At 53.6% G+C, this 15,182-nt stretch overlaps 1 protein-coding gene across 4 annotated transcripts in view; it reads left to right on the top strand.

Moving 5' to 3' along the window:
- Positions 1 to 264: 264 nt before the first annotated feature.
- LDB3 (LIM domain binding 3) overlaps positions 265 to 15,182 on the top strand; it is a 60,168-nt gene continuing 45,250 nt past the window's right edge. For 3 of the 4 annotated variants that reach the window (XM_054690335.1, XM_054690334.1, XM_054690336.1), the window contains exons 1-4: positions 265 to 357; positions 8,838 to 8,989; positions 9,492 to 9,567; positions 10,723 to 11,087. In XM_054690335.1, coding sequence (XP_054546310.1) covers positions 265 to 357; positions 8,838 to 8,989; positions 9,492 to 9,567; positions 10,723 to 11,087 — 686 coding nt within the window. Of the gene's footprint in view, positions 358 to 8,837; positions 8,990 to 9,491; positions 9,568 to 10,722; positions 11,088 to 14,756; positions 14,780 to 15,182 lie in introns of all 4 variants that reach the window. The other variant, XM_037496769.2, reaches the window with a different exon arrangement.

Raw genomic sequence — 15,182 nt, 5'->3', positions numbered from 1 at the left:
GGCGGGCACAGTATAAGGTTACAGTCCATTTATGGGCGCAGCAGAGGGCAGATATCAGTGTCGATGGCATTCATTCTCGGCTATTCTTAGGAGCCTCTCAGAAGCTCCACAGAGCCTGACCAGGCAGCAAGGGAAGGCACAGGCAAGGCTGGGGGTCAGGGACAGGAGCTGAGATATGGGCTGGGGAGACAGGGTGAGTGCGTGAGGTCCTTCTCACTCCACTCTTCTCCCTTGCCCACAGAGGCCGCAGCTGTCTGCATCAGCATGTCTTACAGCGTGACCCTGACCGGGCCTGGACCCTGGGGCTTCCGTCTACAGGGGGGCAAGGACTTCAACATGCCGCTCACTATCTCCCGGGTGAGTGCATGCTACCCACAGGCTGGCATTCATGGGTGTGGGTCATGGTAGGAGGCGGAGGTTATGTGTTTGTCTGTCTGTCCTCCCTGAGGCTCTTGGAAAGTAGCATGTGCCCATTCCCATTCCGGGGGCTGCGACTAGACCAGACTGGATACTGCCAGCCACAGGCCCCGGGTCTCAGCCACAGCTGTGCCCACCTGAGCAGGTCAGTCTGCCAGCAGAATGAGATATTGTGGATGAGCGGTGGTGTTTTAAGAAGGAAATGTGGAATTTTGAGGGCTGACAGGCAGGTGGATAGAGAATACAGTGTCTCCCTAAGTCCTTCCCCAGCAGGGTAGGCTCTGGGTGTTCTGAGCCTAGAGCATCCCCTGGAAATGGGCAGCTACTTTGGGAAACAAGAACTGCAAGCCTGTAAATGGGCAAGTAGAAAGCTTGGGACTGGGGCCTGAATTGGACTGGACTGGTTACTGGGCTCCAGCATCTGCTTCATCCCAGACCTAAGATAACAGCCTCCTCCTCATCCCCACAACCTTCTGGGGTCTGCCACTTACCACTGGCTAGCCTCTTGGGGCTGGATCTTTTTCCTGTCCCAGTGTTTGCCCTTTACCAGGAGCTGCTTTCCCTGCCTGTGTCGCTTCTTGCTTCCTGCTCTGGCCTGGGGAAACGGCTCTTGTTTCCCGCAGTGTCTGTAATCAGGGTACAGCAATGCCTGATGGGGAGGCCATAGAACATTGAAGATTATTTGGTAGCTCTGTTATCCAGCTCGAGACACCAAAGCCCAGAGAGGTGAGGAGCTAGATCAGGGCAAGAGGAAGCTCTCTAGATAAAGGACTTTGTTTTAACCACTGCTATGTCCCCAGCACCTAGACCAGTGCCTAGAAAGTAGTAGGTGCTCAGACAAAATTTGTCAAGTAAGTGCAAGTCCAGCTGGGGCTGAAGCCCCAAGGCTCAGGGTGGACTGTGAAGTATATGAGGGCAGAGACAAGGCCTGCCTGGTGCGGTAAGGCTGAAACTGAGCCCCCAGCTGTGCTGGCGTGGGCACAGGGGGCAGTCTGAGGCTGTGAGCTGTCTTTGGAGGGCAATGGATGAGCAGGGGGTCTGGTTGTTGCCCACCTGGGGACAGAAAGACAGTTTCTTCTCCAGGGCAGCAGGGCCTTGCCTTGGGTTGGAGGCTGGAGGTGGGGACACAGAAGCACTGAGGTGGGCAGGTAAGGAAGGCCTAAAAGGTGCTTGGTAGGGGGGACAGGGAGACAATGCTTCCACTGAAGTAGCCTTAGCTGTAGATCCTGATGTGAGCACTTGGGTGGACCCCCACGAAAGCTACATCCTGCTTGGGGTGGTATAGGAGCCTCATATTAGCCATACTACACTCCTCCTACACTCCTCCAGGAGCCTACACTTCTCCAGGGCATGGTGCCAGGCTGGCTTCATTCCAGGGACAAGGCCTAGCCTTCTATGCTTCTGCTGGAGATCTGACTTACTCTTACCTGAGTCTCCACTGCTCCAGACACACTGCCCTAGAGACCACAGGGTCTGGTGCTAAAATGACACCCAGAGCCTTGCATACCCTGCCTAGTGATATGGTGACATGTGGGCATTTACACCCCATTGGACACCACCCTCCCAGGACTTTAGACAGGATTGCAAGTCTCCTCCCTGTACAAGGCGGGACCTCTCTTACGGGTGTCAGGCCTCACACATCTGAGACTGAGCCCACACCTCCCCCAGTCCTACCATCCTCAAGGACTCCTACTGGTGCTCCCTGTCCCATCCCTGTGGGTAGAAATTAGCTTCCTGGCTTAGTGGCACTCAGGATAGCCAATTACCTCACCCAGGGTCTATGTACCACCTGGCTCCAGCCAGCCTGGGGCTTAAATTGCAGCCCAGAGACCTTTAGCTTAAAGGAAGAATGTCCTCACGGTTGCGAGGGGGTGTTTTGGGATGTGCTGGAGCCAATGACTGGGGGTGACTTTTAAAAATAGAACCCACAGCTCAGGCAGGGCACAGGGGGTTGGGTATAATGACTGCACACCTTCCTTCAGGGACATGCACCAAATCACTAAGGCCAAGGAGCAAGTTGGACGGGGCACTGGGGCCTCTCCAGATCTTGGAACCTCTTAATGAAGTTCTCTGGTGGGCCGCTGGTACCCTGGGCTCATGCGTCCCAGTCTCCGTCAGGCTGGCCCCATGGACACGGCCCTGTCATCCCTCCCGGGCTGTGGTACTCCTGCTGAGGCTCTGAAGGTCCTTGTGTATCAGAACATCTCCCCCAAAGGGATGCAGAGCCAGTGCTCTCTGGAGAAACCTACTCCCACCCCATTCAAGAGTAGGTTCCCACACTGGGTCAAGGGACATTCCAGGGAGCTATGGCCTGAAACTTTTTTTTTTCACATTTTAAAAGGACAGGTTTATTAGGAAAAGGAGAAAAAGAGAGGCACCTGCGTAGTCACAGGGGGCAGAAGAGCTCTGGCCTGAACCTCTACCACAAAGTGGCAGATTGTGGTGGGGGATCAGCAAAGGCGGGGCCTGCTCGTTCTAGCAGAGGCTGGCATCTTTGCCCCCGGACCCCTTCACCATGCACTACAAGCTGAGGTGGTCAGTCAGGCAGGGCTGGGATTATCATCTCACTTGAGATCCAGGAAACTGAGGCTCCCATTTGCACAGGAGTTCTTGTCCTTTGTAACCCATAACTCCCACGCCTGGCCCCTCACCTTCCTGGCTAGAGACTAGAAGGAAAGTATCACACGGGGCCTGTCCTCTGTCACCGAAGGTATAGGCTATAGTTTGTCCTGCAAGAAGGCCAGCCCCATACTCACCCTATCCTGCCCACAGGCCCCACAGCATCAACCTTGGGAGAGAAGTAGTACCTCAAGGCTCCCTTTAGTGGGTCTTGGCCTAAGGACACACAAAGAAGGGGGTTCAGGAGGGTGGAGGAGAAATTCCTTTATTTATCCTGGACAGGTGCAGCTGGGCCTGCAATATGATCTGCCCTCTCACCCCCACCCTCCCCCAACCCCAGCCAGTTCTCCAGGAAGTGGGGGAAGGATGGGAGCAGCTCCAAAGGCTCAGTCCCTACCCCTGCCAAAGCAACTAAGCTTTGCTTTAGGCTGGGGCCAGGATCTGGGCCTTGCTACTTGGTCCATGTTGAATCCCTGGACTTTTGGGAAGAGGTGTGTGCTTTTTGTTTGGCCCTGCTACTCATAGCTGTGTCACCTTAGAATGTCAGTTCACTTGCTCAGCCACGTTTTCTTACCTGTGCAATGGAGACAGTGTCTCCATGAAAGCATATGTGAGAATGTTTTCTAATATGCACTTGTGAAAATACTTTACACCTGCTATTCTCTCTGGCTGGTCTTGAAGCTGGCAGGGTGGTGGGGCTGAGACTAGGCGGTGGGGGGTCTGTCATTGTCCCAAGGCCTCCGCCCCTTTGGATCTCACCCGCCCAACCTAGCAGACTGCCCTGGGGCACCAGCCCAGAGGCCTCTGCTCCTTTGCTGTTGTTGGTTCCAGTATTCCTCAGACTTTCCTAGCTCTGGTGGGGATGCAGAGGACAAAGGGTCCCTAGAGAGGGGGAAGGGAAGGGAGAAGGCCAAGACTATTCTGGGGTAGCTGTGCCGGCGATTCCTGGAATTTTGAGACCTCTGGAGCATGTCGTGCTGTTTCTTGGGCACGCCTAGCAGTGCTGACAGGTCTTGCCGTTTATAGCCATGCTGAAGGTCAGGTAAAGCTCCTAGGGCTCCCTTGGGGCCCTCCCCGATATGGGGAGATAATCAGAGGGAAGCTACTTAGGGGGAACACATTCTTCCAGGTCCCTCCACCCCCACCCCACCTACCTACCTCACACTCAGAGCTGTCTCTGATCTCCTGAGGACCTGAAGGGAGTGACTATAAGGCCAGATAGATCCTGGGGAGCAAACACTTTGGGGCCCTGGGCCAAGACACAGGGCAAGGGCATCTTCATGGGCAGGATCCCAGGCTAACGGCATTGTGGGACAGCAGCAAGTGTGAGGAGGCAGGGTCCACTGATAGGGATGGCAGGATACTGCCGGGCCGCCTCCAGCCTAGGAGATGTCACCCTAATTCTCTGAGTCTCCTTCCCTCTCTACATGGTTCCCTCTCATTCAGGGGCTCTCCATGATGACAAAAGTCCCCTATGCAAGCCCTCCCATTCCCAAACAGTCTTTCCAGCCCTTTGGAGCAGGCTCTCCTGTGCTTTGGGGGGCCCAGTGAGAATGAAATGCCCATGGGAACATTCTATTAGCACCATCTGGAACACAAACAGAACTGTGGGCCTGAACAAGAGGAGGAAGAGAGACAGCAACTGGGAGGAGACGAGATTCAGAAGGGAAAGGAGTGGTCAGCTAAAGAGGGGACTGGGGGACCTCTGGCTTTGGGCACAGGGAGGTCATGGTATGTGCAGGGTGGTAGGACCCAAAGCCAGATAGCTGAGTGTAGGGGCAGGATCTGCTGGTCACTCTCGGAAATGTCTGAAGGTGAAGAAAGGCACAGAAATATGACTGGGGCCAGTAGTTAGGAGTAGTTGGAGTAGTTGGAGTAGTTAGGATAGGGAGGGGGGAAGCTTTTTGGTTTTTAGGCTTTATTTTTTTTATAGAGCAGTTTTAGGTTCTCAGCAAAAAGTGAATGGCAGATACATAGATCTCCCAAATACCCCTACTTCTGTACATACCCATAGCCTCGCCCATCATCATCATTCCCTACCAGAGTGGTCCATTCATTGCAATCCATGAAGCTGCTTTGACACATCATTACCCCAAGTCCATAGCTGACATTAAGGTTCGCCCCTGGTATCGTACTTTCTGTGGTTTTGAACCTATTCATTTACGGTTACAAGTTGCCACTATTATAGTTCTACTGCCCTAAGAATTCTCCGTGCAGGGAAAAGCTTTCTGAGTGTAGATGAGATTGACTTGTTTATCGACCAGGATGGAATTGGGGAGTAGGGCCATGGGGAGACAGAAGGTACAAGCGACAGGGTGAGGTATGGGCCCCAGGGGAGGCCAGATGGGAAGGAAGCAGTCTGTAATTTAATCACACAATGTTAAATGTACTTAGGGCTCTGTGGGAAATCCCTGGGGTGGTTGGGAGTATTGGGTGGAGATACTGGAAGTAGCACCATCCACAGCATCCACTGGCTCCACCTCCTGCCATCCCTACAATGGCATATCTAGAGGACAGGCGGGGCCTGTCTGGCTTGGGGTCAGGAACTTTGGTGGAGCCCAGCTGCCCCCTCTGCTGCCAGGGAACTGGGGAAACAGGAGCCCAGGGCATGGGTGCCACTGAGTCTCAACCTGTGCCAGGACCCCAGATAGACATTTCTGATGTTCAGGCTTCTCAAGGCACAGCAAGCTGGCTCAGGACACAGAGGCTGGTGCTGCAGCTCAGGTCTGACTTGGCCCAAAGTTCATGCTCTTTGCCTAGTTACCTTCCCCTCACCATCTAGAGATGGTGGGGCTCAAGCTGCTCCCTGGAACCAGCTATTCCTGTGCCCCCTGAGGGTTCCCTAAGACCACCAGCAAGGTGGAAGGACTTCTGTGGACCAGGTGGTGATCTTGGCCGCCAAACACCTAGAACCCACTCCAAGGAGCTTTTGAGAAAGGACCCAGGTCTTAGAGTTCTGCCCAGGGCCGGGTTCACAGTTGAGAGGTCGCTAGTGAAAGGCAAAGACCGAAAAGTGAAGTGGGAATCAAACAATCATTAAGAAGAGTTTCTCAAATACTCAAAAGGAGATTAAGAAAAAAAAAAAAGGCAAACATTTCAAGGATCTAGCTGCTTTGGGTCCTTTCTAGAACCAGGAAAGCAGAGAGAAGGGCCTGGATTGCACACTTTATGAGCCCTGGCCACTGGACTGGAACCCTGCTGTGGGTAACCTACTGTGGGGACCCCTTGCCTTGTCCTGAGAGAATCCTGGTATGGGGGAGCCCTGGTGTGGAGGAATCCTGGTATATGAGGGTACATTGTGGCAGGAGCCCTCATATAGGAGATCTCTGGTGTATGGGTATCTTGTTGAGGGGGCCATGCGGGTAGGCTACTAGGACAACAGGGTATTGCACAATTCATCCTGAATGGGAGCACAGTGGTATCTGCAACTTACTTTGAAATGCTCCAAAGACTGATGGCTAGATGGATTGTGAGGGAAGATGTACAATACAGCAAGTGGTAAAATGGCCTGGTGCAACACCTGGTGGGTATTTGCATGTTCCTTGTAGGGTTTTTTTTTTTTTTTTTAAGATTTATTTATTTATGCATACAAGAACTGAGGTACAGGCCAGAGATGTGGGGGGTGAGAGGATTCACCAGAGACAGAGTGGGGACCAGAACAGGCAGATCTACTGATACGCTGCTGAGGGGAGCAGTGGGTGAGACAGGACAGGTCTGCTGAGCCACATGTGGGTGAGCTCCCTGGCCAGGGATCAATCAAACTCCCATGGCAGTGGCTGGCCATAGCTTGATAATACTGAGACTTAACCCTTGAGCCACCAGGGAGGCCCTTTTGTTGCGGTATTCTTGCCAGGTTTTCCATATTTGAAGATATCTACTGTAAGTGTTGGGATCAGTGCAGGTCTGAACTGGAAGCCAGGGATGTGGGGGAAAGACAGGCCTGCTCAGCTAGCCTCTGGAGCCCCCTCAGGCTAGAAAATTTTTTCTTTTTCATTATTTTTTTAAAAGATTTATTTATTTATGCATACAAGAGTTGGGGTATAGGCCAGAGATGTGGGGGATGAGAGGATTCACCAGAGACAGAGTGGGTAACAGAACAGGCAGACTGAGTGAAATACACTGCTGAGGGGAGCAGCGGATTATTTTTAACATTTGTTCAACCCCGTAAATCAAAGGAAGGCCCTCCTGTCATTAGCAGAAGTTCCCTAAGGTCACAAATTTGAGGATAAAAGTGACGTGTATTTTGAAAAGTCCTGGAACTGAAATGGCGGGTCAGGACAATTGGTGAGGGTGCTCTTAGTTTTGCTGTTGTCACTGGCTTATCACATGTGGTCCCTGTACCACCCTGCAGAGCTCATCTGGGGGTGGGCCTGAGATGGGTGACTGTAGGGCACCTGGTGTGGATGGAGATTCCCTGTGAGGGGCCTGGCAGGAGGTTTCCAACCATGTCTGGAATCCCAGGACCTGGCCAGAGGCCCACCCAGGCTTGGCACCCAGGGCAGGGGACTTCCCCTCATCTTCTCTGGGCTCTTTCTAGGATGGTTCTCAGGCCTTGGCCAAAAAATGGCTCTTGCCAGTGTTAGAAACTGGCCTTGTCCCTGGGGTGTAGCCAGGAAGGTGACTGGGAAGTGCCCAGAGAAACCAGGAGGACTGGCTGGTGGGTGTGTTTTGGAGGAGAAGTAAAGGGGCACCCTGAGTCAAAGCTTGGCAGGAGTGGCTCCCAAAGGCTCCTTTCCTAGATGTCCCTGGGGGTGGGGCCTGCATGGCATTCCTGGTGATGTCACAGGAGGGTGTCCATGTGATGTCAAGGGGTCTTGTCATAATATGAGGTCAGCAGGGAGTGAGGCTTACGTGGTATTCCAGGTGATGCCATGAAGGGTGGAGCCAGAGACTCTATGGCATTCCATGAGACATCATTAAGGGTGGGGCTTCACACATTCCATGCAACATCACTAAGGCCAGGCTATAAAACTGTTTTAGGTGATGTCCCTAGGCCCTCCAGAATTTTGCGTTTCATGTGATATCACTGCAGGCGTCCATTGTGCTGTTGCTTGGGACTGGTGAATCCCAGTGATATGCAGAATCTGGTGATATGCAATCTGAGTGGAGTCTGAGACATTGTGGCATCCCAAGGAATGTCCCCAGGGGTGTGGCTTTTTTGATGCTGCATGGGGTGTTCCCCAGATTGCATTCTATGTGATCACACTGGATGGGGGGGTCCCCAGACTCTAACATTCTGTGATGTCATTAGCACACAGCATTTGGGAACCAGCTCTCACACCTGCACCTCCCCTTCAAGAAGTACGAAGATGCCCACCAAGCACCAAGCACTGCCCCTGTCCCAGCTGATCTTACTCCCCTAGACAGGGTTGATTCCTCTTCCAGCCCTCTGCATACCTGCCTTGGTAGAACTAAGTACTTGCCCAAGGATACTTTATGAGGGTGCATTTGTTTTGCCTGTTGGCTTGGCAGTGTCTGTAGTGGCACTGAGTCTTGGCTCTTAGAGCCCGGAAAGTGTTACATGGGTTTTTGGGATACAAGTGTGATAGTTGGCTAATCAGTGTAACAAATAGCCTCCAAATCTCAATGGCTTAGCACAACAAAAGCACTAGGAAATGTGGTGGCTCTGTGCCACCAAGAGAAATCAGTCTTGGTAAGCAGCATGTACTGGCCATGGTGAATGAAAGACAAGGGGGCGGACCTCTCCTGGACAATCCAGGGTGACCCCCCATTTAAGCCCAAGCCCATCCTCAGGCCTACCATCCATATGTTTACCTCTCCACCTTCTGCTGTCTTATCAGATCACACCGGGCAGCAAGGCGGCCCAGTCCCAGCTCAGCCAGGGTGACCTTGTGGTGGCCATTGATGGCGTGAACACGGACACCATGACCCATCTGGAGGCCCAGAACAAGATCAAGTCTGCCAGCTACAACCTGAGCCTCACAATGCAAAAGTAGGTGGGAGCTCTCCAGAGAGGGGTGGTGGTTAGGGTGTGGGCATCACGGGCCTGAGAGGGGTTGTCCAGCAACAGTCACCTGGCCCAGCCCAGTGCCATAGGACCATACAAGGAAAGTGAGGACAGCCTCTAGGGCAGAGGAAGAACAGGCCCAAGTTGTTAAGTGCCTGCCATGTCTACACCTCACTTTCCAGAAGAGACTCAGAGTGTGGGTAATATGCTGCCAGTATATGGGTATCCTGGCCTAGAAACCAGGGTCTTCTCTCCCTTCTCCTAGTGCAGGCGTCCTCTGAAGGATCTAGCAGAGGCCCGTGGCTGTAAGTTGTCTAAGAGTAGTGACTTCTCCATCCTGGTCAGGCTCAGTGCCTTTCTGGGATGGACCATGAGTCTGGGTCCTCTGACTTGGCTTCCCAATTCTCCACTGCACAGTGCTGCCCAGGTAGGAGCTCCAGGACCCAAGGGCAACTTTGTTCACTCAATTCCATTTCTGGTTTTCCAGGTCAAAGCGTCCCGTTCCCATCTCCACAACAGCACCCCCAATCCAGTCTCCTCTACCAGTGATTCCCCACCAGAAGGTAGGTGTTGACTGTAAGTAGCAGGCTTCACCCTCAGCCATGTTTTGCCTGTCTGACAACTGACTGGCCCAACTGGAGTGAGGCAGTGGGATCAGCCCTGTCCCACCCTGGCCCAGCCATGGCTGACCTCAAGGAGGCAAGGCAGGTCGGCCTCTGGGGAAAGGCATTCCAGCCCCCACGAAGTATTGTATGTGGGGCTTCTTCCCTGGGTGCTGGCCACCACCCTGGAGCCTCTGACACAGGATCTCTTCCTCCAGCTTCCACTTATCCTGCCATATGCACACCCCAGTCAAAAGGGCTGATGGTGGTCCAGAGGCAGGTGCAGGGGAGAAAGAGGAGTCTTAGACCCAGAACTTAACACCACACGTAGGCCCCTTCCCAACTCCCTCTAAGCAGCTTGATACTGTGGGCCCAGGGGCTTGATCCAAAGCATGGGAGACCCACCCCAATGCTTCTTCAGGGGCTGACCCCCTACCCTTCCCTGCATGACCTCATACTGCCTGTGGTCCCTCCAGTGGGCAGAGTGGGTAAGGGGCAGGGTAAGAAGCAGCTGATAGGGGGTTGGGCTGGGTGACAGATTGGGGAGGTGTGAAGAGGGCTGTTTGGGGGAAGTTACAGAGGCAGATGGAAGAAACCAAATGTCAGCTCCTACTCTCTCAGTTTCCCCTCCTGCATCTTTGCCTGTCCACCACCAATCTGAAAGGTCCCTTCTCACTGGCCAGGTGGGGGCATCTCAGGGTGGGTCAGTACAGCTGGAAACTGGGCTGTGCCTACAGGTGGCCCCAATCAGGAAAGGAAAACAGACAGAAGATGGAAGGGGCTTCCCACAATCCATGAAACCCACACCCCCTTTCTCCAACCCTTTCCTCCAATCCTGCAGGCAGGCTGACTTGGCTTGGCTTTCCCCGTAGGGCTTTGCATTTTGCCCAGGTGGATACCAGTCTCAGGCCAAGAGTCATGTGCATCCCCTGCTCTTCCTGACCAAACCTTTCTCTTCCAGGTGCCCCCCGACCCCTCCCAAGCTCTGTGTGGGCTGCAGGCTGCTGGGCGCTCTTGCTAACACCTCTGTTTCAGGTCCATGCATGAGCGCTAGGATGTGTGTGGCCTCTAACTGCTCTCTTCTCTTTCCCCTGCATGGTGGCTACCCTGTGCCAGGACCCTGCTCCGGACACGAACGGCGGCCTGGTGGTGCCCAGCCCTGACCCTGAAGCGAGGGCCAGCCCCGTCAGCCTGGGCACCCCGGAACTCAGGCAGACCTTTAGCTCCTCCTTCTCCCAGACCTCCATCTTCTCACAAACAGAGGCTTCTGACTCCAGCCCTCCACAGGGCATTCCGGGGGCCAAGACAAGCCCGGAGGGGGCCCTGGACTCACTGAGCCCCAAAGCACCACTGGGCTCGAGCCAGCCAAGGCAGTATAACAACCCCATTGGCCTGTACTCGGCAGAGACCCTCAGGGAGATGGCTCAAATGTATCAGATGAGCTCCCGAGGGAAGGCCTCAGGTGCTGGACTCCCAGGAGGGTAGGTAATGGGTGCACAGCTCTCCATTGGTGGTCTGGGGCCACCTGGGTCTTCAGTGCTCAGTAGGGCCTGGTCAAGTGGTCAGAGCAAGGAGGTGACCTCCATCAGCCTACCTTACATCTGTGAGGCAGCGCAGGCTGAGCGCAATGAAAGCATCAATCTTATTGATATTTACCGTGAGCCGGGTGGATCACGACTTTACATAACTGGAATGTCATGTTGGATTTTGCAGAGGGGGAAACTGAGGCTCAGAGAGGTTAAGTCAATGTCCACATCCAATTACAAGGTGGCCAAGCCAAGTCTGAATACAAAAGACTCTGATTCCTGAAACTTTTACACTACCACCCAGAACAGGACAAAGCCTGCTGTCTCCAGGAGCTCTGGGGCAAGGGGACACGCTGGTCCCACCTATTTGGGAACCCTGAGGGAGGAGCAGGGAAGATTTAGAGAAGTGGGAAGATGAGTTCCCTAGGGCTGGGAGTGGTCTGGGAAGGCTGCCTGGAGGAGGGAGCCCCTGAGCTAGATGTAGAGAGATTTGACAAAGGTATGCAAGCTTGCAGGATGGCTCCTGGCTGGAGCAGGATAGTACGAAAGCAGGGCCCCAAGGAGAAAGGGTTCTATAGGAGAGTAGCAGCCCACCTCCCCGCTCTACCCCATTCTTAGGCTAGCTGGTGGGAATCTGAGAGCACAGGAGTTAAAAGAAACTAGAACTGAGGTGGGTATAATGAAGGGGCACAGGAGAGAGAATCTCCAAGCAAAGCAGTATTAGCTTTTAAACCCTTCACACCTGTTATCTCATTATAACTTCTACCACACACCATGCACTCAGCATGACTTACTCAGAACAGGCTGAGAAAAGGCAATATGTCCCAGTGAAGAGTTCAGGCTCCTCCTCTGCACATGGACTGTGCATGTCTCAGGATTACTGGGAGGACTAAACAATTGAACCCACTCACAGTGCTGAACTCCCCTTTCTGGCACGCACTTACTTACTACATGTTACCTGTCCTCATTGCCTGAAGTCACATAAAGGTACACCCATGAGCCAGAATCACAGCCTGAGTTAGTTTTACCTAAGTCAGTCTACTCAATGCCCTACGCTTTGCTCTTGCTACAGAAGGTTCCTGTGCTCTAGCAGATCACCAATCCCCTGGGGTTCCTCAGGTCCCCCAGCTCTTTTTGGAATCCTGAAGCTAGTCTCAGTGGCAAGGCCGTATACTTTTCCCATCAAGGAATTTCCACCCGAAACTCAGGGAATGGCAGAGTGGACATGGCCTCCTTCTCCTGGCTTGGGTGAACTGGTCGCTCTTCCTGGTTCTCTCTGGGACTAGAGCTAGGCAGAGAGGTCAATCTCTGGTGGGCTCAAACCTCCATGAGACCCACCTGCATTGGTGGTGATGTTCAAGCTGGGAGCCAGCTAACAGTCCACACCTTAACACCACTCTTGGCAATTTCAAAAGTGAACATCACTTCCCCCACTTTACAGCTGGGAAATAGAAGCTCAGAAAGCGTGAGTAATTTTCCCAATCATTTATCTATTGAGTGGTAGATGGGACTGGCACCCAGGTAGACTTGTCTTCTGTCTAGGTAGTCAGGAGCTAGCCCACCCCTTTCTCCCATGATTCTCATGGTACCCTCCCCTGGTGCAAGAGAACTTGGCACTCAGGGCCCCAGGGTCTGACAGTTTCTCCAAGGGAAGAAGGCTAGAGGAGGGAGTGGAGTGAATGCTTCATTCAAAGTGAAGGCAAGGTCTGCAGGAAGGGTGGAGCTTCTGCTGGGCTGAGGCCACCACATTTGCTAAGTGACTGACTGCAGGAGACAGGGTCAGCAAATGCTAATCCCTACATCCCTCCATCATACACTTGACCCATGCCAAGGCTTTATACTCAGGATTCTGTTCAATCTGCACAATCCAGTTCTGCAGTGGGCACTACCACCTGGATTGAATGCATGAGGAAACTGAGGCTGGGATAGGTGGGTAACTCTCCCAGAGTCACAGAGCTTAGGAAGAGGCAGGGGTAAGATTTGAACCTTTCCTGTCTAGCTCCAAAAGGAATTTCATCCCCCTGCTCTCTTTAGGCAGCTTCTAATGTGATTCTCAGGCTGCTTTTGGGAGGCATAGAGAACAAACAGGTGAGGGGACAGCTGGGTCTGAGGATCCCTATAGTCCCCTTCTCCTCTCCTCTCTGTGCTGACACTGAAGGTAGCTTTCCTCGGACCACTAGATGAAAAGGCCCATGGGCAGACCTTATAACTTTGACTCCTCCCTCTGCCTCCCACCCCACATCTGGAGCACTGACCTCTGCTGAGACATTCCAGCCTCCAGGTCCTCAAGTGGAAGCTAAGCTGGGGGCAGGAATCAATGCCAAAGAAGGAGCTGGTTACCTGGGCAGGGCAAGGCAGAGGCAACCCCCAGGGTCATCACTGCCCTCTACAGGGGCCACTAAGCTGCTCAGGGTAAGAGCCCACCCTGCACTTGTCAGCACTGGCCAAAAATGGACAAGGAATGGAAGATCTGTGCTGGCACTTTCCTAATATAGCTCCACTTACAGCTATTTTGAGCTGGGAAGACCGAGAGCATTTTATCTCGGAGACAGTGTCAGGCAGGGGGCCGAGCAGGGCCACTGTGAAACTGCCTAGGACTTGGGGTTCCCTAGTTTTGGCCTGGTGCCCCAGAGTTCTGGCCATGGGCTGACTAAGGACAGGCCAACTGAGGTCCACGCTCCCCCAATCAGAGTCCATAGTGGTCAGTTCTGGAAGGTGACAGGGGCAGGGATACCATTCTTTTCCCCCTGAAGTTTCTGGCAGGGCCATTGGTGCTGCAGGGGTTGCCACTGAACTTAAAGAAACATACTGTAGGCAGAGATTCCCCTGAAGAGGTGATGCTCCAACTGACTTACTCTTAGATAAGAGTGAGGGGTGAGGGTCCTTCTTGTGTCCAAGCTGCCCCGTCTTGGCTGAGGGCTTTCCTGTGATAGGCTTAAGACCCACACTTCTCCCTAAGCGTCCCCACTCCTCCATCCAGCCTCACTGCTCATCCACAGGGCCCTTTGTAGTGGTCACTGGGTATTACACAGAGACACCTACCTCTGTGCCCTAGGAGGAGCGGCCTGGATCACCAGCCCCTCTTCTGAGAGAGAGAGCAGGTCCTAGGGGCTGTGAGTAACCCCACTGCACATACCTACTCAGTGAGTGGAATTCCTGGAGCTGCCCCCTCACCCATTATTCAAGGGGAACCAGAGCTGCTGTCTGTCTAGGAGGCACCTGGAGTCTGGGCCCTTCCTGCAGCAGCCACAGCTGGTTCTGTCTCATCTCCAGCTTCCTCTCCTGGGGTCTGTATATGCAGCCAGGCTGCAGATGGGGAATCATGTACGCAGTACATGAGCACCCGTGAAGATGGACAAGAAAACCTTCCTGCCAAATCTCTGGGTCCTGAGGGCCTACTGATGGGGAAACATTGCTGTCTCCATCTTTGACCCAAACTGTGGTCCCCCAGTCTGTGCCTGACTCTCAGCTCTTCCCTCTTCTCACTTCATACCCTCCAGACCCAGTGTCAGCTGGGCTGGCTCCACCTCCACAAAGGCCAGTCTGAGGAGGGTCCCAGCGCTCCACCCCTCTGCTAGAGCCTCACTCTGATAGCCCTGTCTTTGCTCTTTCTCCTCTTCCCAGGTGGTAGCCAACTCTCCGGCCAAGTTAGTATCAAAGGAAAGCATGTGCGTGTGCTTGTGTGCATATCCTAGCATGCATCTGTGCGTCTGTCTGGACAGCGTACGCCTGTGTCAGCATGTGTACATGTGTGTGCATGTGTGAGTAGGGGTGCATTTGTGTCCCTAAGTGAGCCCGCACGTGTGTGACGCTGAGAGTGTGGAGTGGAGGCGTTGGGGAGGGGTGCCAGGGCTCTGTCTGATGCACCCGCCTTCAGTTCCTGCTGCAGCTGCTTATGAAGGCAGGCTGGCTCTGGTGGATAATGTGGGGAGTGCCACGCTGAGGCCAGGTTCTTGTGAGTCCGAAGACCGTCCTAGTGGGACTCCTCAGAAGGGCTGCGCTGCACCTTGCCTTGGCCTAGCCATCTCATCCACCTGTGGAGGGGAATGC

This window comes from Talpa occidentalis, unplaced genomic scaffold, assembly GCF_014898055.3.
Source record: "Talpa occidentalis isolate TD23 unplaced genomic scaffold, MPIMG_talOcc4v2.1 talOcc4.8, whole genome shotgun sequence".
In the NCBI taxonomy this organism is placed as follows: domain Eukaryota; kingdom Metazoa; phylum Chordata; class Mammalia; order Eulipotyphla; family Talpidae; genus Talpa; species Talpa occidentalis.
The sequence above is the reverse complement of the archived record's forward strand: the minus strand, read 5'-3'. Positions and strand labels throughout refer to the sequence as shown.